At 46.9% G+C, this 23,241-nt stretch overlaps 1 protein-coding gene across 2 annotated transcripts; it reads right to left on the bottom strand.

The window, feature by feature from the left end:
* Nucleotides 1–1,350: 1,350 nt before the first annotated feature.
* Nucleotides 1,351–22,274, bottom strand: Lsm11 (LSM11, U7 small nuclear RNA associated). Of its 2 annotated transcripts, XM_060363810.1 has the most exons (5): nt 21,768–22,274; nt 15,065–15,204; nt 9,397–9,480; nt 2,660–2,688; nt 1,351–1,642 (listed from the first exon to the last, which is right to left on the bottom strand). In XM_060363810.1, exons 1-5 carry the CDS (start codon nt 22,216–22,218, stop codon nt 1,468–1,470), a joined length of 879 nt encoding a protein of 292 aa, XP_060219793.1. In that variant the 5' UTR covers nt 22,219–22,274; the 3' UTR covers nt 1,351–1,467. The 2 variants fall into 2 exon arrangements, with proteins under 2 accessions (XP_060219793.1, XP_021507102.1); XM_021651427.2 differs by lacking the exons at nt 1,351–1,642; nt 2,660–2,688 and adding an exon at nt 3,483–9,019 and having other exon boundaries at nt 21,768–22,264.
* Nucleotides 22,275–23,241: the final 967 nt, after the last annotated feature.

Here is a 23,241-nt window from a genome sequence, read left to right as displayed (position 1 = left end):
AATGGTTTGTAGGCTATATAAGAAATTATGTAAGGGTTATTTATGGACAGTTGTGGGGCCAGAATCTGTTACTTTGGAGTAAAACATTTCTTGACAGGCAGTTGTGGCTGGCATTGGAGCCGTTTATGGATGGCCTGCTCGAGACCAAGGTAGAAACGCTGAAGACGCCCCGAGTTACCTGAGTGGTGGGCACACCGGACCATGCAGTCGTAGGGAAGTTGAGGTAAGCACTGGGTTGGGTTTCTGACAGTGACGATAGCTGGTGACGAGCCATCACGGCGACCAGTGACTAATGTGTGAGCTGCTGCTTGCCGCCTCCAGACTGTGCTTCCCACGTGACTCTAATTGGCCCCCACAGGAGTGAAATGGTGACCCTTCCCTCATTAGCCACATGCTCAGCCCAGCTGAGCTAGCTCGCACTGGGTCACTGGGGTCTCTTGTAGGAAATTACCATTCCTGTGCCCCATGGCCCTCTTGTAACCTCAACTAATGAATGTCCCATGGAGCCTAATGTCTTTCCTGGGGAAGCATGCAGCTCCGGCAGCAGCATATGTGATCTGCTGAGGATTTAACCCAGGAAGAGCCAACTGACAGAGCACGGAGAACTCAGGAAGTGGAAGAATAACCTCTTAGACACGTGTGTGCTGGGATAGAGGAGGAGGACTGGGTACCAGTGTGGTGGATCTGGTCTCAGGACACTGAATTGCAAACCCAGGGGAGTGTAGAAAACTGTGGAACATCACCCAGCAAGTTCAAGTGTAAACGGCACCAAGGGTGTGCTCTACCGATTAGCAGGCTACATCAACAATGTTTTAAGATTGATTTCTGCTACATGTGTGTGGAGGCCCACGGAGGCCAGAGTGGCCATCAGACCTCCTGGAGCTGGTGGTACAGGACATCGTGAGGCACCAGATGGGGTTGCTGGGATCTGAAGCTATGTCCTCTGAAGGCATGGAATCACCTTTAACCACTGAGCCATCTCTCCAACTGCCAGGTTTTAAAGATGAAAATGGTGTGTGCCTATTTTAGAGACAAGAAAACTAAGGCTTTGAAGTGAGAGCCAAAGATTGTCCCAGGAACATCACATTATGGAAATGAGTATACCGTGGAGTAGAAAGGGCTTTACTCTGCTATAGTATGTTACCTCACAACAGGCCAGAAGCAAAGGGGATAATCAGTCATGAACAGGAACCTCCAAAATTATGGGTCAGACAAACCTTTTTCTTTGTAAGTTGACCAACTTGGGTCTTTTGTTATAGAGACGGAAACCAAACAAACACAACCCTAATCTTGATTTTAACAATTCCTTGGAAAATCAGTTTATTATTTCACCTGCCACATTTGTCAACACCATGTTTATTGCTAGAAAATCATGCTTCAGGGAGGGTAGGGAAGTCTTTAGACACCCCAACCCCACACCCCCTTGCTCGATTATTCCAACCTAACACAACAGATTTCCCCTGTTCATTATAAATGCTTGTTTGACTCATGAGCTTGCTTACATCCGGTTCTGGAGTGGCCGCTCCATTCAGTAGCAACTGCAGTCAAGTCTGGGCTTTCAGAGAGCACCACTGGCTGGGACTGTACTATTTCAATTGCTGAGAAACAAGGACTTGAAGGGAGTGGTGCAGGCGCCAGTCTCCTGCCAGCAGGGGGAGAACGTGACAGCCACCCTGAAGCAGCCGCTGATACAGGGAAGCCTTTTCCTCACTTTTTTCTAAGTTCATTTCCCTCCTGCTGACTGACTGCAGCTGGGCTGGCTGAGCTTCATGTTAGGTAAAGACAACAACCCTCATTGCCAGAGTGGATCACAGCTTAATTTTTTCTTTTCTTGATGCCAAAGCTTGTACACATTTAAGCATGGATTGCAGCCGGAGACATGGGTCCTTCTGAGACCTAGTGAAGCAGTTTTCTTTAACCCACTGCCACCTAGTGGCAACTGTACAGACTGAGAAAGACATTTAGTTCATCCAGTTCTTTCCTATCCTCTCCAAGAAACCATAGTAAAGATATCTATCTATCTATCTATCTATCTATCTATCTATCTATCTATCTATCTATCTCTTTACTGCCTTTCTGCACCCTGGCCAATCTGAGGTAAACAGGCAATGACCCAGATCTAGAGTTGTGGGTCTTGCCTTTCCCCACCCCATTTTGCGGTGGTTAGAGATTTTTAAAAAGCATTTGAGGGGCTGGAGAGATGGCTCAGCAGTTAAGAGCACTGACTGCTCCTCTAGAGGACCCGGGTTCAATTCCCAGCACCCACATGACACCTCACAACTGTCTGTAACTCCAAGATCTGACACCCTCATACTTGCAGACAAAAACACCAAAGCACATAAAAATTAAAAAAGAAAAAAAGCAGTTGAGTTCAGTTTAACCAATGTCTATTAAAGCAAATTAATTTAAGAATCAGTTGTGTGTATGTGTGTGTGTGTGTGTGTGTGAGAGAGAGAGAGAGAGAGTCAGAATGACAGAACATGGTAAGGATGGACGGTTTTGCTCATGCTAGACAAGCACTCTACTAAGTTATACCTTGTCCTTGGAGCTTTACAGATCGGATCTAGCTATGTAGCCTAGGCTAGCCTCCAACTCCTGACCCTTCTGACTTCACTGAGTTCCAGGGCGACAGGTATATACCATGTCTGAGCCAACCTACCTTGTCCTGTTTCTTTGTCCTGTTGGGCACTGTGAAAGAACATAGGAGAGATTAAGTCATCAAGGTGGCAAGCCCTCAGGCCACTCAGTTTCCTTTCACGCAAGAGGGAATCTGTGACATATTCACAGGTTTCTGCATGTGTTTGCGGATCAATATCCAATGTGATAAAACATTCAGAGTGGTAAGAATCCATGGTGACTTCAACAGGTCTTGAGAAGAATGGATTAAAGCCAGTGACGAGCAGAAAAAATCCACAGGGCAATTAGTGCAGCTTGGGGGGTGGGAGAATTCAAGTTTGGGGGGTGGAGCAAAGCTGCCCCTAGGACAGGACTCTACAGGTGTGCTTTGGTATCAAAAAGGCCCAAGATCAGAGCAGGGCTGCAACTGGCTAGAACAATTTTATTTCCGTTACTTGTGTCTTTGTGAGTGTATACGTGTACGTATATAGGTACATATGCATGTGTGTGTGCATTTGCGTGGCTTTGTGTGCATGCTTAGGGCACTGGGTGTCCTCCTTCACCCTCCCCCCTTTCATTTAAAGCAGAGTTGGATCCCTGAACCCGGCTAGAAGGCAGTAAGGCCTGGTGCCTCCTGCTGCCCACCTAGGAGTTACGCCTGAGGTTACGGGCTGCAGGCTGCCTGGCCTGCTTCATGGTGCTCGGATCCAAACTCCTAATGACTGTGTAGCTCTTAAGTGCTGAGCCGACTCTCCAGTCCCCACTTGAAATATTTAAACTTTCTAGTTGTGTATCTGTCTTGGTAATAGACCCACAATTTCTCCAGGATCCAACCTCCCCGGAATTAGCAGACACCAAGCAGCAAGCAAGTGGATACAATCGTATTTATTACAGTTTCCAGACTCCCATTTGACACATATCAAAAGCAGAACATTGCAAATGGAGGTTACTAGCAGCAGGCCCCCTCAACAGGAAGGGTCTCAGTCAACCTAACAATAAGGAGTAATGTAAAGATGAGATCCGTTGGGCTTTATCAGTTGCTGTATGAGCACTCAAGCCATAAACATTGTCATTGAGCTTCAGCCCTGTCCATAAACCCACCACTAAGTCACAGTGCAGAGGGAGCACAGCTACCAGAGTTGTTACATGTCTGTACTGAATAAGCAAATCACTTTTTTGTTGCTGTCATTTTGTTGTTGTTTTGTTTGTTTTTGTTTTCGAGACACTTTCCCTCTGTAGCTCAGACTGGCCTGGAACTCACAGGCATCTTCCTGCCTCTCAGTCTCTGAAGCCCTGGGATTACAGGTGTGAGTGTTTTAGGGCATGGCTCACTGTCTGCTTTCCTGCCAGGGAAAAGAGAAAAAGAAGGAAACAGCTGCTCTGCAGCCAGGCAATCATCTGAAACAACCGCCAGGAGTTCCCAGACATTTTCTCACAGCTCCGAAAACACAACATCAAACGTTTGCTCCCAAGGACTCAATCAAAAGTGATTGCAGTGGGCCAGGAAGCAAACTCCCCGCTTTCCTCGGGGATGCTTGTGTTTGCAGATGGTGTTCTGATAGAGCCTGGACTCTCAAGCTTAAAGACTCCACGGGTCCCAGGTGTGCTGAGCTTTCTTGCCACTGATCTACAGACCACCGTGCCATTTCTTGACATAGGGATTTCACTTTTATTAGGAGAGTGCAAGAGAGTTGACAAACATGTGAAAAATACTCAAGACACTGGGAGTTAAGGAGGCCCAATCCTTCTTCAGAAAACTGTGACAGGAGCCCAAGGCTTATCTTAAACCCGCCAATTTGCCAGAATGCAGAAGCAGACTTAATGTCTTTCCCACACAGGCCAGATGGGATGGCTTTGCTTTCAACCACAGAGAAAGAGCCTTCTGGGCAAGACAGACACAGGTGAACACACCTGCCGACATGAGGGTGCATGCATTCCAAATATGATACAGGAAGAGAAAAATGAAAACACCCCTCAAGCTACTTAATTTACACCACCAGACTCTTTTCTTCCATTCACCTGACCTGCACACAGCAACTATTTCATTCATAAAAGGTATAGAAGGGAATTAAAGGCTTTGGGGGAAGCACCAATGACAGCTAGCTGTCTGAATAATTTTGATCTTTTCCTAGTAAAAACCTTCAGGACATTTAAAGAAGCAAATTACAGAACCAACTGGGTGGCTGTCAGGGAGATAGTGCAAACAGAAACGCAAACACCCACTTTGCATCATGCTGGGTCTACTTCTTTTTTTCTTAAAGGGCGGAAGTGTTGGAACAAATCTCTAGGAGGCTGACGAGGACTGAGGGCAGCTCAGAGCTCAAGATCTGACAACCTGAAGGGGCTTTCAGTGCTAAGACAGGCAGGGCTGCTCCTGACCTGACAGCAGCTCACAGCACGGCTTCCAGTTTCCAAGCATCCACACCAGAAGCCTCTGCCTCCATATGCTCCAGGCAAAGAGCAAGGTACAGACTCCTCCAGACCAGCTGCCTCAGACTCTAACCATGCTAAGCATTTCACAAAATGCCTGCTGGTCCGAACAAGGGAAACCTCAAGCTTCCCTGACGCTAGGTGAAAGCCGTACTGATGTGGAGCACAAGAGCAGCTTGGTGGACACAGAATGGCATGTGCAGGGCTCTGGGTGCCATTTCTTAATCATGTGACACAGCAGGGAGAACCATGGCTCCACTTTATTAACATTGCCACTTTCAAGCTACTTTTAAGACAGTATTTCCACTCCTGATCTTCCCCATCTTTCCTGTAACCTACATGCACATAATTTCTGAACTTGACCAACGTGTGGCCATCCCAGGTGGTGGTATGAGCATCACCAGCAGCTTCTGCAAGCTGAGCACAGACAGACACAAGCAGACCGCGCTGTCAAAGCAGTTGCAGAAACACGGACAGAAATCTGCTGACAGGGCCTGCATGAACCTGGCCCCCTTTGTCTATTCAAGCTGTATTCCTTAGTCCTTGGACAGCACCCAGGGCCCCTGTCCTAATAGTTGAGACAAGGGTGGTAGAGCACCCCTTTAGGCAGACAGATCTGTGAGTTTGAGGCCAACCTGTTCTACATAGTGCATTTCAGACCAGTCAGGGAGATACAGTGAGATTCTGTCTCAAAAATCAAAACAAAACAACAAAACAAAACACTAAGCCAATTGCTGGCCCATGGTAGGACTATAACATTACCATCTAACAAAGCCAGACACTCCTGAAAAAAAAAAAAAAACAAGCTGTATTCACCAAGAATACAGCTGGATTCTGTGAATTATTTAAGTGTCTAGAAGTTAGTTTGAACAATTAAAATCATTTATTCAAAAGCAAGGTGTATCCTTAAGAAAACTCTAATCCCACAGAACACCAGTGAGGAGGCTGTACGCCATTCCTGAATTGTGGGGCTCCTTGGAGGGAAGGGGTGCTTCTTCTCGTATGTGACATCACCGACCCCTCTCCCCAGGTTCTTTTCTCAGGAGAAAAACTTCAGCTGTTGACTCATTCATTCATGCTAGGGACTGAAGTCAGGGTCTCTCGAACACCAAGCACAGGGCCTACCATGAAGCAAGCCTGCCCAGTCCCTGAGCCACTACTGTGACTCATTGTGTACGACCCATGTGATATCATTTTTGAAAAGTAACACATTACTAGATCTATTTTTCTTTATTTTTCAAAAATTTTGGCAATAATTTATTAAATTTACTTCTCTAAAAATAACTATCATGCTTTGCAGAAAACCGAACATTTCCTAGAGAGTGTTCATTTCAGAATCACTGTCCAAGTTAAACCGTTAAATGGAGGGAATCTAAAGATAGAGAACACACAATTTGAAGATAATTTTCACAGCTAGAGTTGTCATGTTGAGGAGAAAATTGTAAATCAATCCTTACAGAAATATGGGAGAGTTATATGGCAACATGATACTGGCATTTGTGTAAAATAGAGCGGGGGTTCACTAGGATGAACAGAAACTCTTTCGATTCCTTTTGATTGCACATTTCTACACAGCTGGGGGAAAAGAGCATCCATTACAGCTTCAAGCTAAGGAGCAACAGGGCAGACAGAGAGGACAGTCACACAGGGAACGCTGGTGGAGATGGAGGAAATACAGACCGCAGAGTGAACAAGACAACTGCTGATGTGAGAGCAGAAGAGAACTTAGACTAGAGGACCAAAGAGTTGGGAGCTGGAGTCTGTCTGTACCCAGAGCTCCCACAGACCCCAGTGCTTGCCCTGCCTTTAGACTTACACACAATTAGAAATAAAAACAGGTAAACTGAAGACAGACAGGAAGGCCACAAACCTGGCTTTGGGAACAATGCTGTTTTTAGATGCATATTTTCCCTCAAGTACCATAACAGATACCCTTAAAAAAGCTGGGGCCAGGATGTGGGTCAGCAGCAGAAACAAAGTCGCTCTATCCTTAATTAAGATGCTCCCCTGACAACTCCCTCTACAGGAAGGAACAGACCTACAAAACAGTTGCTGAAGTTCTGATAATGGCTACAAGAGCACAGATGACAATTGGGGAGAACCTTTCTCATATAGCACCTGCCTTGCTCATAGGACAAGAATTTTACAGAGCTATGCAATAGAGTAAGGAAAATTTATTCTTGGCACTTAGATATGCTAGAGGCTGTACAATGCCCTTCCTAAAATTCTGCCAAAGTGCCCTGGTGAGGTAGGTGTCTGATGGGGAAACTGAGGCACATCTGCTCACATTTCATTGTCTGATGAGGCAGTGGTCCAGCTAACAGAAGAACCAAGTATCCCAGCTCCATAAGCTTTGTTTTCCATGCTTCTCAGGAGGCTTACCCACACTATTCACAAACCCGGAAGGGGAAACGTTCTATTCATACATACATTTGAACTAATTAGCTATTTCTTATTCTTCCTTTGAACATAAGTTTTCTAAGATAAAGCAAGTATCAACATATGTTTGTAAATCAATATTGCCTAACAGTCTATGTCAAGATGCAGCCCATCCTGTACTTGTGAATGAAAAGCATATGGTGATATAATTCAAGTAGGAGCTTCCCTGGGTCCTTTGGTATTCCTGCCACTCAAGCTTAAATGGGAGCCACGTGTCCTTAGACACACCCATTCTACTTTCTAAGAACCTCACTGGCTTGACACAGGGAATAAAAGGATGACCTCCCTTTCGTGGTAACACCATGCCGGGGGACTTTCTACACAAGGCCAGCCCGCCTGGAAAGGGGGCGCTCAGCCATGTGATACATGTATGTTGCGGAGCTCATGCAGAACTCTCTGAATCCAGACATGAGGGTCACGTCAGGACGGTCACACACAACATAGGGGTGACACCACAAAGCACATGCACTAGCACCATGCCACAGGAGTCGGAAAGGACAACAAGCCACCACGAGCACGGTACAGCCCATCTGGTATGCCATGTGCAGAGGCCACCTCTGGTGAGGGAAAGACTGACAAGCTCCTCTGTTCCTTCCCGTGGGGAGAGGGGGTCAAAGCAGAGAGGTCACCACGGCTGCTTTGAGCAACCACCTGGCTGAGCTTTACTCCCGCATAAGCTGGTAACTCTCCTAGACCTTATTAATATTCAAGGACGAGAAATTTCACTTCTTGATCAAAAGAGAAGGATGTAGAGCAAATGTCAGTTCCAAGATATGGGTTCAGGGCTGTCAGGCAATTTACACTGCTCAAACACAGTCATGAGATCACTCACCGTTCTGGGAGCACTAGCTGTCAGAAATGGAATGATTCTTTCTCAGACATTTCTTAGTTTCCATGGCCCGTCAGACGCATATACTGGGAATGGCTTTTGCCTAGTGACTATAGCTGACCTGTACCTCCCTCAGCTGGGCTTCCAGAGGGTGAGCCAGCTCTGTCCTCTGCACGGGCAGGACCAGTGGGAATCGTTGCGACTCACACTTTGTTTGGGATACTAGGATATAGCATAGGAAACAGTTCATGCACTTTATTTCTAGAGCCCAGGGGTCAAGTGGGGCTGAGATGCTCACTGTGCAAGATGCACCAGCAGGACATTTTCACCTCGAATGAAAATCTGATTTATGTGTCTCGTGAATACCTGCTGGTAATCCACCTTGGGCTTTCGCTTTTTCTTACGGGACTGGCCTCGTGAAAGGGTGGTGGCCCTGGAGAAAGTACCCCCCACACTGGACCCTTCTGTCCGCGTAGTCCTCCCTGACAGCTCGGACCTGGACTCCTCCCTTGCAGATGCTTGCAGGGAAGAAGGGACGGAGCGAGAGCGCTTGTGTGAGCCCCGGTCGGTGTCTCCTCGTCCCCACACTGAAGCTACCTTCCAGGTGGATGTCTGGGAGTATCTAGACAGGGTGGAGTCTTCCACAGCTGACTTGGAATCTGCTTCCTTTTTGGAGGAATCCTGAAGTTTCAGCCGATCAAACAGCTATCAGGAAAGCAGTGACAACTATTAGCCATGGTAGTGCCTACAACCTGACTCTGTCAACACACACAATGAGGTCAAATTCCTTAGCTACACCTTCTGAACTCCTTGCATTAACATTTAAAAAAAAGTAGTGGGTCACTTTAATTTCTAGACATAGCTCAGATAATGATGATAAGAGAAAAAGTCCCGCCTTATCTCTATGGCACAAAGCCGAAAGGCATTAAGGTCTTTGAAGAGGCATCTTATGGCTCACATATGTAGGAAAAATCAGGTGCTTTGGGGTCTGCTAGGAGCATACCATGAGGGACCTGCCTCCTAGGCAGTGGGCTTGTGATCATGGCTTCTAAGCTAGAAGGCGGTCAAAGGGAGCTGCCTACCTTAGTGAGAGTCAGTGAAGAATCCCTTTCATATGCTTTGCCTAAGACAGGCTTCCGGTAGGTCTCATCCACATCTGTGAGGGCCTAGAGGAGGAACCCAAAGGGAAGGGGAAAAAAAAGAACATTATTTATAGACGTTTTTTTGAAAAGGCAGAAGATTAATTATAGCAAAACTAAACAGGTGACTCAGCTTGGATACAAGATAGCAGGGCCTGACCCAGGGGCCGAGGATTTCGAAGCTTCTTCTAGCACATTAAATGAGCTTCTCTGAAGGTCTTTACAACCCCATGGTAGATGTTCTGAAATTTCAGTGTATAAATATGCAGGAAGCTTATTAAAATACAAATGCAAGGCTGCTCTTAAAAAAAAAAAAGAATGAGGTTTTTGTTTGTTTCTTTGTTTTGCTTTCCTCCTTTTTTTTTTTTTTTTTTTTTTTTTTGAGACAGGCTCTCATTACATAGACCTGGCTGGCCTAGAATTCTCTATGTAAACAAGGCTGGCCTCAAACTCACAGAGACCCACCTGCCTCGGCCTCTTATGTGCTAGCCTAACTAGCACACTGCTAAATTTTCTTTGCATTTGTGTGTATGTAGGGAGAAAAGGCACATTAGCTCTGAGGAGAAACCTGGCAGTCAGGCGCCAAGGAATACCACAAAATCACATAGCAGAAGAAACCTCACATACGAGATTTATAAAAAAGCCACAGGAGGATGGCTGCCTCTGCTCAGGTAAAGAAACAACAGGGAACCGAGTGAGAGGCAGATTTATATATAGTTTCTTGGGGCCAGAGCTTTCCAGGATGGAGATTCGTTTGGGTGACCCCAGGGATTGGTGGGATTTTGAGCTCAGAGCTTGGTAGATTTTCAAGCCCTGGAACTGAGCTCAGACTTTTGACCCTACAGTAAGGAAGGAAGAGGCAGCTGAAGAAGCAGACTCTAGAATTTGGAACCAAATATGACTGGTGGCAGATCGGCAACCTGAGTCAGTGTTCACATGCTGAGACGTGGGCATGGCTGGAAGGTAAGTGTGGCAGCTTCTACCAATGGTACTTGAGGAGGGAACTTGGGAAGGGGTAATGTTTAGTGACCCTTGTATGTTAGAAGGTGGGACAGGTGGTGAGGAGAGAAGACAGTGATAAGTGACCAAAAGGTTGACTTCTTTGAATCTCTTATAAGAAGCTCATCCGTGGCCCAAGTGCACAGACAAGGTGCCTTTCCCTGGGTAGTGTGGTCTAATTCTTTTGATAAGTATGCAACGGATGCAAGGTAAGGTCCCACAAAGGGAGAACAGAGGCCAGTTTAGGCCGGGTAGGGGGAGGTAAAGGCTCCATGGCGGAGCAGGAACAAATAGCAGTAGGGCTAAGGGCTGAAAGTGGGTGCCTGAGACGGCTGGTTTGTGTGGCTTATTGCTGAGGAGGAAGAAAAGAAGACCAAAGAGGCTGGAGTGGGATAGGAGGGACTGCAGCTTGAGGCTGATGGGTGGGGAGCTCGTTAGCATGACTGAAAATATTGAAGGAACCATCTGGTTTAGACTTCATAGCTAGGAACTGTTTTTTTCCCCTTGGTGGGCTTATGCCATGTGGTCACTTTTAATCCAGATGGATGTGAAGTCATATGGCAAAATCCATCCTTTCTAACCCTAGCAAAGATGACTGTCAGCCATGTGGCGGCCTCCGAACTAAGGAGGCACAGCAGCTAAGATGGTGGCAAGCCACGTTTCCTTTAAGATACCTACACATAGATTATTAACTATCAACCTGGTGTTATGCGTTTTAAGTTAATCCTTTTGTTACAGATTTTACAGAGTTTTAGTCATACCCAATATGGTTGCAAATCTTGAGGTACAGAAAGTCTACACAGCTGGGAGCATGGTGGTACACACCTTAGACAGGTAGGTGGATCTCTGAGTTCGAGGTCAGCCTGATCTATACGGTGAGACCAGTACAGCCAGCCAGGGCTACACAGAGAAATCCTGTCTTAAAAGAGAGAGAGAGAGAGAGAGAGAGAGAGAGAGAGAGAGAGAGAGAGAGAAAAGGAACCAATCTGGGACATGACCCAGGGCTTCACAGAGCTTGGCAGACACTTTACCACTGACAATCATCTCCAGCCCTTGAACCGAAATGTTTACACAATATACAAATCTTGAGATATGATTTATATCTTAGCAGAAGTTTTAGAGAGTTGAACCAAACCTAAAGGAGTAACAATAGTCCCTACTGGGAATAGTCTGTCCCTTTATTTTGTTTTGCTCCTTTCTCTGTCACATAGTCAGGTGGCTCTCCTGATATGGGACAGAGATTTTGGAGGAACCCTTTAAACAAGGATGCTTGGGTCTAGAGGAGGGGGAGATTTTAATTGAAGTGGGACAGCATAAAACAACAGTCTAATGCCAGTCATACCTAAAAGACACCTGAATCCCTGTAAAACTGAATCCAGTAAACTGAAAACAAAGAAGGCTTAGAGATAGGAACATTTTGAGCCCTGGCTCTAAGCAGAGGACACTGCGGGAGGGAGCAGGACCACCAGCCAGTGAGGAGTGTGGGCAGGGGGAGGGGCTGGGGTGTAGGGGTGCATGTTGGAGCCGGGACTACTCCCTTGCTTTCTTCCCCTCCAGCTAAGTCCTGGCTTCCACTTTGCAACAAATTTATATAAATTAACTTAAGACAGGACATTTACACAGTGTTGGGGAAGACTAGACAAAAACAACCAGGGCTTGGAGCAGAGAAAGAAAAAGCTTGAATATAGGGAATGGGGAATCTCTCCATTTCCCCAATTCCCAGTCCCTCTCAGTATTTTTCAAGTTCCAGAATAATATTGGAATCTGGGTGCCATTAGGAAGCCATTTGAATTGATTATCTAAGGAGTACTGAGGCCAAGAACAAGTTCGGAGCCCTTTAGGTTGGGTGCTGTGTGTAGAGACTGGAGGTTTTCTAACAGGCATCCCAAGGGTGAATAAAAGGATATGGAAGACAGTTTCCATCGATGGGGGTGGGGAAAGAGGAAAAAAGGCTGCTGCAGCCTGTAGTTGAGGGTGTCCCCAGGACTCAGGGAGCACCAGTAAGGACCACGCTATTCCATGGGGCATGAATAGGCTCAACAGGGGTGGAGGCTAATCACCTAATGAGGCATGCCTACAGACAATGAAACAACTGAAGCAGGGCGTGGTGGTGCCTGCCTGTAATCCCAGCACATGGGGAGGTAGAGGTGAGTTTGAGGCCAACCTGGTCGACAAATAGAGTCCAGGACAACCAAGGCTATACAGAGAAACCCTGTCTCAAAAAGAAACAAACAAAAAGAAAAGAAAGAAAAACCCGAGAGCTCAGGAATGAGGTCTCATCAACAGAAAGAGTTGGAATGGAGTCACAAAATACACAAGGACCTACAGAAGTGGTGAGAGTACAGGCTGCTTCAAGGGGAGGCAGGAAAGGGGGCAGAAAGGTGTGCAATAGTCCAGATGGGCCTAAGGAAACTGCAGGATGGCAGCTCCAAAGGGTCAGGTGAAGAGGGCCAGCCATAGCCTTAAAAACCATAGTTGGGGTACCTCTGCCTCGAAAAGTATCAAAGGGGTGTCAGATGCTCAGCAGTCACTTCCTCAGACTCAGGGAAGCACTTACACGAACAGAACGCGAAGGTGGGTGGGTTGTCAATCGATCAGTGAATGGGAAGTGGAGTCTGTTGCGGCTGGAATTGAGGGAGAGGATCCCAGTGCAGCTCATACCCTGAGGAGGAGCCCAGGCACAGGAGAGCTTATCCCAGCCACAATACCAATGTGTTACAGCTCTGAGGGGAAAGGCTTCCCCAATAGAAGTGTTGCAGCTCTGAGGGAAAAGGTGTGGCAGCTAGGCGCCAAGGAATACCACAGAGTCACACCATACAACAAACCTCACACAAGAGATTTGGAAGACACACAAAAGGGTGGCTGCTTCTGCTTCGGCAAGAAGCAGCAAAGGACTGAACAGGAGGCAGACTTTATAGAGTTTCTTGGTGGGTTTTCCAGGGTAAAGATTTCTAGGGTGGGAATTGGTGAGACTTCAACCAAGTGCAGGGACTAGTGGGGTTTAGGGCTCAGGGATTAGTAGGTTTTTGAGCTCAGAGACTGGTGGGTTTTCTAACCTGGAAGTATGATAGGACCCTTTACCTTACTAGGCAGGCTTATTTAGGGCTTCTTCGGGGTGGAGTTTCAAGGCCCAGAAGAGACTTTTTACATGTGTGCTACCTCTTGGGCATAGTAGTCAGATGACAATCAACAGGACTCAATTCTTACATTCTACCAGTGGGATCTGGGGATCAGTCTTGTCTTCCAGCTTGATGACCAGTTACTTTACCTGCCTAAGCCATCTCATCAGCCCTGAGATTAGAGATTCCCATGTGTACAGTTCAACAGAAACCCTCGGTGGTTCTGCTCCCAGGCAGCCGCAAACCATATGCTAAGAAGCATGGCTGCTCCTTTATGCTCCTCGGTTTCAGTGAGCCTGGGGTTCACAGGGTGACAGGAGCAGTATGAGCAAGATCAGCCTCACAGGACAACTGTCGGGTTCAATGGGATTGTTAAACGGAAGCTACTCTGAAAAACACAAACTCACCCTAAAATCAGAAGAAAGTATTTATGACCACTACTCTCAAATATGTCCTATTTAATTATTTTCCCCCAGGTATGGTGGCTCACACCTATAATCCCAGGCTGGAAAACGAGGCAGGACACCTGCCAGAAGTTCAAGGCCACTCTAGGTAGGCGGCATACATAGTTCCAGGCTATAGAGTAAGATCCTGTCCAGATATACAGAGAAACTTGTCTCTTAACAATAAACTCATCATCACGGTATGTTGGCCTGCTTTTAGAAATGAGAAAACGGAGGCTCGGAGGGATTACCAAACAGTGAAGCCCCTAGGATTCAATTTCCATAACAGTTACAAGAAGGGTCTTAAGACAGACATGGTAACTTATACTTTTAATTCCAGGACTCAGGAAGTAGGGGCAGCAAGATCTCTGAGTTCTGTCAGACATGGTGGTGCACGCCTTTAATCCCAGCACTCAGAAGGGAGAGGCAGGTGGATCTCTGTGAGTTCTAGGCCAGCCTGGTCTACATAGTGAGTTTGACCAAGAGTACATAGTGATACTTTGTTTACAGCCTGGTCTACTGAGCAGTTCCAGGACAGCAAGGGATATACAGAGAAACCTCTCAAAAAAAAAAAAAAAACAAAACAACAACAACAACAACAACAAAAAAAAAAAAACAGAATGGCTGGTAGGCAGTCTATCCAAAATTACTGAAGGATGATATAGTTATTCTTTAGGTTATAGATCGCCCAACCTTAGCACTAAGGGCATGTAGGATGAGATAGTTCTTGGTTTGGTGGAGGGAGGCTGTCTTGTGTGCTGTGAATATTTATAAGGTAGCATTCCAACCTTATAGTCACAGTCTCACAGATCTGACTATTAAAAAATAATGACAATCTCCATGCATTGCCCCATGTCCCCAGAAGGGAGGGAGGAGCAAAAGTGCCCCTTTGGGCACCCCTGCTTTAAGGGAAAGGAGCAGAAAAGCCGTTTCCAGTGGTGATTATCTGGGTATAAAGATTTCAGTTCAGAGAAATTATTCCTAGGGCTTTGCTTTAACAAGGCTACTCACACCTTTAGACACGTAGGGGATTTAAGAAAGGGTTATTACCATATTCCAGAACTTGTCAAATGCAACGAGGAAGCCTGTGCAGACACCCCGAAGTCCTTTGAAAGTGCGGATGTGAACATTCACCTTCACTCCCTCACGGATACAGCGGTGGAGTTCACCCAGAGGGCTGCCTTCATGCACTGAAACAACAGAAGGCCTTGGTCAGCACTGGGTAACACCTACCTTCACTGGCAGGACAGCCAAGGCCCACTGGCACATCAGCACACTCAAGCAATGCCATTCTCACCACTAGGAGCCCCATAGTGGCAGGATGAGAACAGCCAACACACTCAGAAAAGAGGCCAGATTCCAACAGCCTGTGGAGAAGCCGCTTGTGACTCAGATCTCAATCTTTCACTGTCTGTAAATGCCTGCTCTATTCGATGACGACAGTGATCCTAAGACAATAAAAGGGAATGCATACACCAGTAGCTGGCTTCTTCTCAGTTCCACGTTTTTCCGTATAGTTCTGGTGAACTGCATACCTGGGTCAACCTTCTCATGAACCAAAGGCCTTGTTCATGTGTTAGAGGGAAATAAATTCAACCTCTTACTGCCTCTCAAAGAAAATGCCCTTTGGGGGGGGGGAAGCTAAAAAATTATCCATTAAAATAAAAACACATTTTAAGCCAGGCATGGTAGCACATCTTTAATCCCAGCACTCAGGAGTCAGAGGGTGGTGGATCTCCGAGTTCAGGCCAGTCTGGCCTACAGGGAGATTTCCGGGACAGAGCTTTAGAAAGAAACCCTATCCCAAAACTCAAAAATAAATAAAATAAAAGCATGTTTATAAGGTAGCATTCCAACCTTATAGTCACAGTCTCACAGATCTGACTACTGAAAAATAATCACAATCTCCATGCATTGCCCCATATTCCCGGAAGGGAGGGAAGAACAAGAGTGCCCTTTTGGGCACCCCTGCTTTAAGGGAAAGGGGCAGAAAAGCCGTTTCTATATTTCTCTAGGGGCAGAGAGTTGTTCATTGAGTAATTTTATATTGTGTGCCATAAAAGTTTAAAGCTGTAAACTGGGTGTGGTGGCACATGCTCCCAATCCCGGTACTTATGAAGCAGATGCAGGCAGATCTCTGTGTGTTCAGGTCTAACTGTTCAGAAAATGTAAAGCTGTTTCTGTATTTATAATTCTATTTTAATCAGTACATTGTTATGACTGCCTTTAAGACTGAGTGAGTATGTTCAATTATTTAATTTTTAATATTTAAAAATTTTATTTTTCAATTTATCATACACAATATTAAGTTTCATTGTGGCATCATGGAACAAAATTTGTTTTTGTTATAGATATATACCCTGGCGGAGCTCTGGAGTTACTGTATTTCAGTGTATGTCTTCAAGTGGGAGGAAATGGACCTGATGGTAAGAAGGATGTCTGCTGAGCATCTGGCTGCTGAGAGTCCTAAAAATCATCTTGAGAACACAGCAGTGTGACCATGCAAGGGAAGAATAATATGCCAGAAAGAGTCCATTTTTAGAGTGAAAGATTCTCTTGCAGAGCTTGGGGCAATGACAGGCTTTTCTTTCTTCATATCAATTTATCTTCCATGAGCTGCTGGTTCTAGTATTAAAAAAAAAAAAAAAAAAAAAAAAAACACATGCCACACAAAAGAACCCCAATACATTTTTTTAAGCCAAATTTTTATTATTGCTAGTGGTATAAGAGAGACCAGCCTTGTACTTTGGTTTGGATAACTGATTTCCTCATTCATGAGTTGGCATAGAAATGAAAACCGTGACAAATGCAGGAAAATCCTCTTGCAAGAAAATGACTCAACATATGAAAGTGGGAGTTTATATGTCAGATTGGAAATTAGGTAACCTGGCACAGTTTGAGGCAGTGTCAGAAACAGTGGCCTCAGAAAGGAACCAGAGGGGCTGGAAAGATGGCTTAACTCTTAAAATCTAAGCTTATGACCAGACATATAAGAGAGCAAGCAGAGGACGCTGCTGGCCATCAATCTCTCTTCTGGCAATGGCTTTGAAACCTTGTGTGTGTGTGTGTGTGTGTGTGTGTGTGTGTGTGTGTGTGTGCAGATCTGTGCATGTCACAGACTTTCTAAAATCAGGTATGTAAGCAGTACTCAGATCCTTACCCGGAGTAACCTCCAGGAGGAACCTTTTCCTTACACGTGTAAGTTTATTCATTTGTAAAATGGAATTGGACTAATGACCTTCTAGATCACTTTTGGGAATAGCTCTCCATAATTCAATTTATTGAAGCTCCTTACAATGCCTGGGTTAGACACTCTACACAAAACTACACACTGCCTCTTTCCACAAAGAGCAAGTTCTTTAAGTTGAACAAAATATGGGACCTTACTTTATCTTCCTAAAACAGAGGAGTAAGCATGCATCATAATTAAGCAAACGGCCACTTGGGTATCTTAATTCTCATGTCTGCAATTCCCCTTTGATTTTTTTCCTTTGCCAAACATTCAACAAGCTGTAATTCCACAAAGCATTCATTTCTCTTAATATGTGGTCAAAACATAACACCAGCATCACCTATGAAAATGAGCTTTCAAGGCAAAAATGAACTTCCCATTCTAAAACTCCACATTCTTTTCCTGCCTTCCTTCTATGACAGACTCCAGATGGATATGAGGCGGGCTCCTAAAAAACTCAGTATGAAAAAAATGCATTCTTATGTAGAAAGTTCTTCCAAAATCCCCTTCTCTACTGCCACTATTCCAGAGACACATTCATCCAACTCCAGAGAAGCTTTGCCTGCTCTATGGTCAGCAAGAAGTTCAAGCCATACATTCTCAGGGATTGAGACCTTGCCAATACTCTCCATTTCTGCAGCACAGTTCCGTCCAGAATTCCGTCCAGAATCTTGTCACATGATTGCCATATTTCAGGTCTCCTGGCTCCCTTCGCCAACTACAACATCCTCCTCACTGCTACCACTCCAGGTTCTATTGAGAGCCCACCCCCTGGCAAGCCCACCTTAAATCCATCATTTTGTTTACGTCTTACTACCTTAAACACACAGGCGCTGTTGCTCCCAAGAGGCTGTATTCAGATTCATTAGAAAAAAAAGTCATGATTTTTAAAACCAGCCAGATTCTTAGATCAGCAACTGTAAGCTTAGGTACCAGGCCCTTGCTCTGCTAGTGGTCCACTCCTCCACAGCCATCCTAATAACTGCTCTCTACAACTACTCTGTCTTCATGGCTCTCGGCTGCCCTTCTCTGGCCACAGACTTGGTCATCTCAGCACTGCTTCAGTTCTTCACAGTCCCAGTCTGAACAATTTCTGTTCCTAGCCACTCTCTGGAACTCTCCAGCAATCTGCTGGGTGCTGCTGGGTGTGCCCGGGGCTGGCATCCTCAGGAAGTTATCCGCTCTTCATGTTACTAGTATCTGCTTGTTCTGCCCAAGACAAAGATAAAGACTGTACTTAATGACACCACTCAGATGAGGATTCACTGAGGCCAAGTGTTCCAGCAGAAGTGGGCAACACAGGAGAGTAAAGCAAGGGCTGCGTACACAGCGCGTGCACAGACCCCAGGCTGCTAACTGCACTCAGTCCCACGGTGTGTGCATGTTTACTGGGTCCGCCTCTTCTCAGTGTGCTGAGTAGAGGCGGTGCCCCTCCTCCCCGTGCTTGTGGACAGCAGCAAGATGGGGATGTCATTCAGAGAGGTTGTTGAGTTGAAGTGGTGTCTCCTAGGGCCATGAGGGTGACACGGTACATACGTTTCAAGGGCAATCCCCTAAGGTGGCAGTATGAGGGCCTCCAGAAGAGAAGTGAGAGCATCTCATACAGGCATGACAGCTCTGGAGATTTCTGTGACCAGACTGACAACAACCTGGGGTAACATGGCCCAAGAGTCTGAAACACAGTGTTGCTGGGCAGACATGAGGCATTAAAAGTGGCCACAGTTCCTAAGGACAGATCCCAACTGTGGGCGTAGCTGGTTCATTGATGATTCCAAAGTTTTTTAGAAGGTGGTGTTGGAGCAAAAACAGTACAGTCACCTTCCCTATTGGAAAGCCCAGGAGTGGCAACAAGGTTCTTCGAAGCACCACTGGGCTCAGGGACCACACAGAAAATAACACATGTCCCTATCTGGCCAATCCCCTGCCTGACAGGACGGGTTCTTCCTGGGCAGTTTGGGCCACAGAAGGACTCTGGGAAGGTTCTGACAGTTGACAATTAAGAGACTGAAATTCTCACATGTTCATTATTTTGGGCATTTAAAAGAAAGGTAAACCAAATATTCAGAAGTGCTCACAGTGGGTTAAGGACACCACAAGAAAACCTACAGAATCAACTAACCTGGGCCCATAGGGTCTCACAGGGACTAAACCACCAACCAGAGAGTATGCATGGGACGGGCCTAGGCCCCCTACATATGTATAACAGTTGTGCAGTTCGGTCTTCATGTGACTCCTAGCAGCAGGGAAAGGGGTGTCTTTGACTCAGTTGCCTGCCTTTGAGACCCTTTCCCCCTACTGGCCTGCCCTGTCTTGTCTTCATAGAAGAGCAGATGTCTAGCCTTGATATGCCATGGCTGGTTCATATCCATGACAGACCTCCCCTTTTCTGAAGAGAAAGGGAGGAGGAGTAGAGGTGTGGGGGTGGGGAGCTAGGAGAAGAGGGAAAGGAAAACGTCATTCTTGGGATGCAGGTTAAATTAATTAATTAAAAAAAGAAATGCTCACAGCAAAGATCTATCACAAAGTTAACTTTCTTCTCTGGTGAGCTTTATCTAATAACTCCTTACCCCAAGTTCTCTGAGGGAAGGCCAGTTCTCTCTCCTGGCACTCATGATTATCACACTACAAAGAGGCTCAAAGATATCAAAGTAATTTGTTCAAGGTCACTTGCTTAGTCAACAGCTGAACCAACACTGCTCCAGGCACCTACAAGTACTGACTTTTAGTTACATCCACCTGAAAATAATACTGACCCGCACTACAACCTACAGGAAATCACATCAGCAGCTGTTGAAGACATCCCTCTTAGAGAAGGTCACTGACTCAATGTTTTTGAAGTGTTGATGAATTTAACCCTTACAGTGATAGCCAGGCACTACTATTGCTTTCTTTATCCACCATGGAAAAATTCGGGTCCGAAGGTATAACTTGCCTAAAATAAAAGCAGCCAGAAGTGGGGGAAGCTAGTATTCAAACTTAGGTGAACCCTATACATTTATGAAAAGGGCTGACCTCTTGTTACATGTAAAGTAAATTGAATAATTTTATTTTTGAAGACGGTGTTTTCATCCATGCCCTTCTTTAACTTCAAGTCTTAAAGGTGAGACCCTTGGAAAAACTCCCTAACAAACCTATACCTCTTTTCCTTACTTTCAGAAGGTTCTTCTTTGTGGTATCCACCCATTTTCATGCCACTCCCAACAGCTTCAGGTTATCTTTGATGAGGGCTAATATTGTGAGGTCTTCACTCCAGGAAAGAACTTAATCATGAGACCCAGATGAAGTTGTTCTTCACACAAGTCCTGACAACCGGAACCACTCTCAAGTGTCCCCTTTGAGAATCTTGGTAGCAAGGCAGGAATAAATGTTATACTCTGAGACTTGGGTGCGATTCAACAAGCTTAACGGTGGCAACACACATAGGCAAAAGAAGTTACTGCAATTGCCTGTACTAGAACGGATGCACACTTATCTTTCTGCTCCTGCTGTGCAAGCCAGCTCTGGAAAATCCTAGCTGGGCAGGGAGGCTCTCCCACCCAGGCACCAGCAGGAGTACACTGCTTTTCAGGGCGTTTCTCTCTTTAACAAAACGGATCTCTTGCTGAGTTCGCCCCACTATTCCAAAAGAAGCCACCTTAACATTGTAACGATTTAATTTTCAGGCTCCAGAAGCTTCGACTGGCTAAGTAGGTCATTATGTTCACAGGGCAGATGTCATAACTATTTGGCATTAACCCTAGGCTGTTTCTATTCCATTTACACAAGACCTAAATAGCACATTAGAACCTTTGCTGTTTACGGCTTCACCCTGAGGAGCTATCTGGAGGCTGTAGGCAATTCCTTTGTGCCATTTACACCTTCAGAATTTAAAACAACCTGCACACAGAGCAACCTGAGCCTGACAGCCTGCCCCAGCCAGCCAATGGCTGTAAAACCACACCTGTTCGGTAGCATTCTGTGTCTGCGGCATTCCAAAACGAGTGATTTAGTTAATGTGATCATAAGTGGATCAAGTACCTGCAGCCGCTTGGCAAACGGCACCCCAGGCGGAGCTGTCACTTCCCTGGCTGGGATAGGAGATGTCTCTTGTGCTATGTGAACAGATCCATTTCCTCACTCTCCACCTGACCCTCAAACCCCACTCTCACCTTCAGTCTGGCTGTGCCCCAACGTAACTTCTGTATGTCTGCTCCCCACCTCCCTGCAGTGGTCCCCAAGACCTCTCATCACTCCTGCAGATCTCTGATGCCCCGCAAATCGTCTGCAAGCCCACAACCGCTCCGCATGCCTCACTACTCCCGCAGCCCCTCTGCAGCTCCTCACCACCTGGGTGAGGACAGCAATGGCCTGTACAGATCTTCCCCCGTGGGTCTTCCCTCTCCTCCCTTCCTCAACTCGGGCAGAGCCTCTGTGACTCCGCGGCGACCCTGCCCGCCCTCCTCCCCGCCACGGCCCTCGAGACTCCCGCAGATGCCCTCTGCAAGCCCTTCCTTAGACCTCCCGCCACCCCGCAGCACTCACAGGGCATCCGCGTGAGCACGTTACGGGGTGCCTTCTTGCTGCGCCCCGGTCCCTGGCGTCGCGCCCCGGCCGCGCCGTCCGCGTCCTCCTTGACCACCATGAGACGGCGCAGGCGCTGGATGCGCTCGGGATCCGGGGTGGGCGCGGCGCGGCGACGGGCCTTGGACGAGGTCCGGGCTCCTGTGGAGGTTCCGGTGGAGGTTCCCGCCGAGGCAGCCTCCCCGGTGGCCCGAGCTCGGCCGCGCCCGGCTCGCCCGCCCTTCAGGAAGCTCTCGTACTCGGCCACGTTGTTGAAGCACGGAGCGTTGGGGTAGGGGATGGGCGGCAGGTGCGGTGAGTACAGGGCCAGCAGCGGGTCGAAGCTGTAGGAGCTGACGTCCAGCCGCGGGCTGGGCGGGCTGGCTGGGCTGCCGGCGCGAGCCGACCTCGCCCCCCACTCGCGCTCCTCCATGTTTGAAAGGCCCGCAAGCCGAGGCCGATGGGAGGGAGGAAGGAGCCGGGCCGCCAGAGGGCGGCACTGCGCAGCCGCAGCCGCGGCTCAGCGGTACGCACTGCGCAGCCGCGGCCACAAGGGGGCAGCATCGACTCGCTCAGGAGAGCGGCGGGGGGTGTGGCACGTGGTGGGGGCGTGGTGAGGGGCGGGGCCTGCCTAGGCCTCGCTCCGCCTCCACAGACAGCTGATGTGTTGAGACTGTCCTCTGACCTTTCTCTTTTGTTACTGAAGTAGATACTGTTTATTAGTTCTCATTTCCCCCCTCTCATTGACATTTACTATCTTTTCTGAATTTGAGATCTGAAATCAACTAGGGACAAATTATTCAAAGACAAAGCCAACATTCCCGGAGGTAGTTCAAAAATTAGCCATTTAAGCTGGGTGTGGTGGTGCACGCCTTTGATCAAAGACGTTTGGGAGGGAGAGGCTGGTGGACCTCTGTGAGTTTGAGGCTTGCCTGGTCAACCAAGTGAGTTCCAGGACAGCCAGGGCCACACAGAGAGAAACCCTGTCTCGAACACAACAACAAAACTAGCCATTTATTGAAACAAACAAACAAAAATTCATTGATACCTAACTCACTGACCGCTTAGGGTGTTTGATACTCCAGACTCGTTTAAAGTCCGTGAACATTTTCTGTTGTCCAGCTTCAGCTGGAGGTAAAGGACAGAAGACACTACATTTTGCTTTCCTGTTACATGAGTCGGATTAGCCTGTCTGAGCTCAAATTGAGCCTCTTTGTGTTCTGTCATCTGAAACATGACAGAAGGGTACAGAGCACACAACGGGTGCATGTTAGCTGGCTAAATACTACAGAAGAGTGGTAATGCCGACCCTCATTTCCTTTCCCTGCCCACTGAGACTGGAGAACCCTTAGTATCAATGAAAAACGACTCCATCACTGTTTTCCCGAGTAATGGGAGGTCCAAAGATCAGATCTGTGTATGTTTGCCGGCGTGTATGTCTGTGTGCCATGTGTAA

Source organism: Meriones unguiculatus, chromosome 11 (genome assembly GCF_030254825.1).
Source record: "Meriones unguiculatus strain TT.TT164.6M chromosome 11, Bangor_MerUng_6.1, whole genome shotgun sequence".
NCBI classification, from domain to species: Eukaryota; Metazoa; Chordata; class Mammalia; order Rodentia; family Muridae; genus Meriones; species Meriones unguiculatus.
This window is presented reverse-complemented; position numbering and strand designations above follow the sequence as displayed.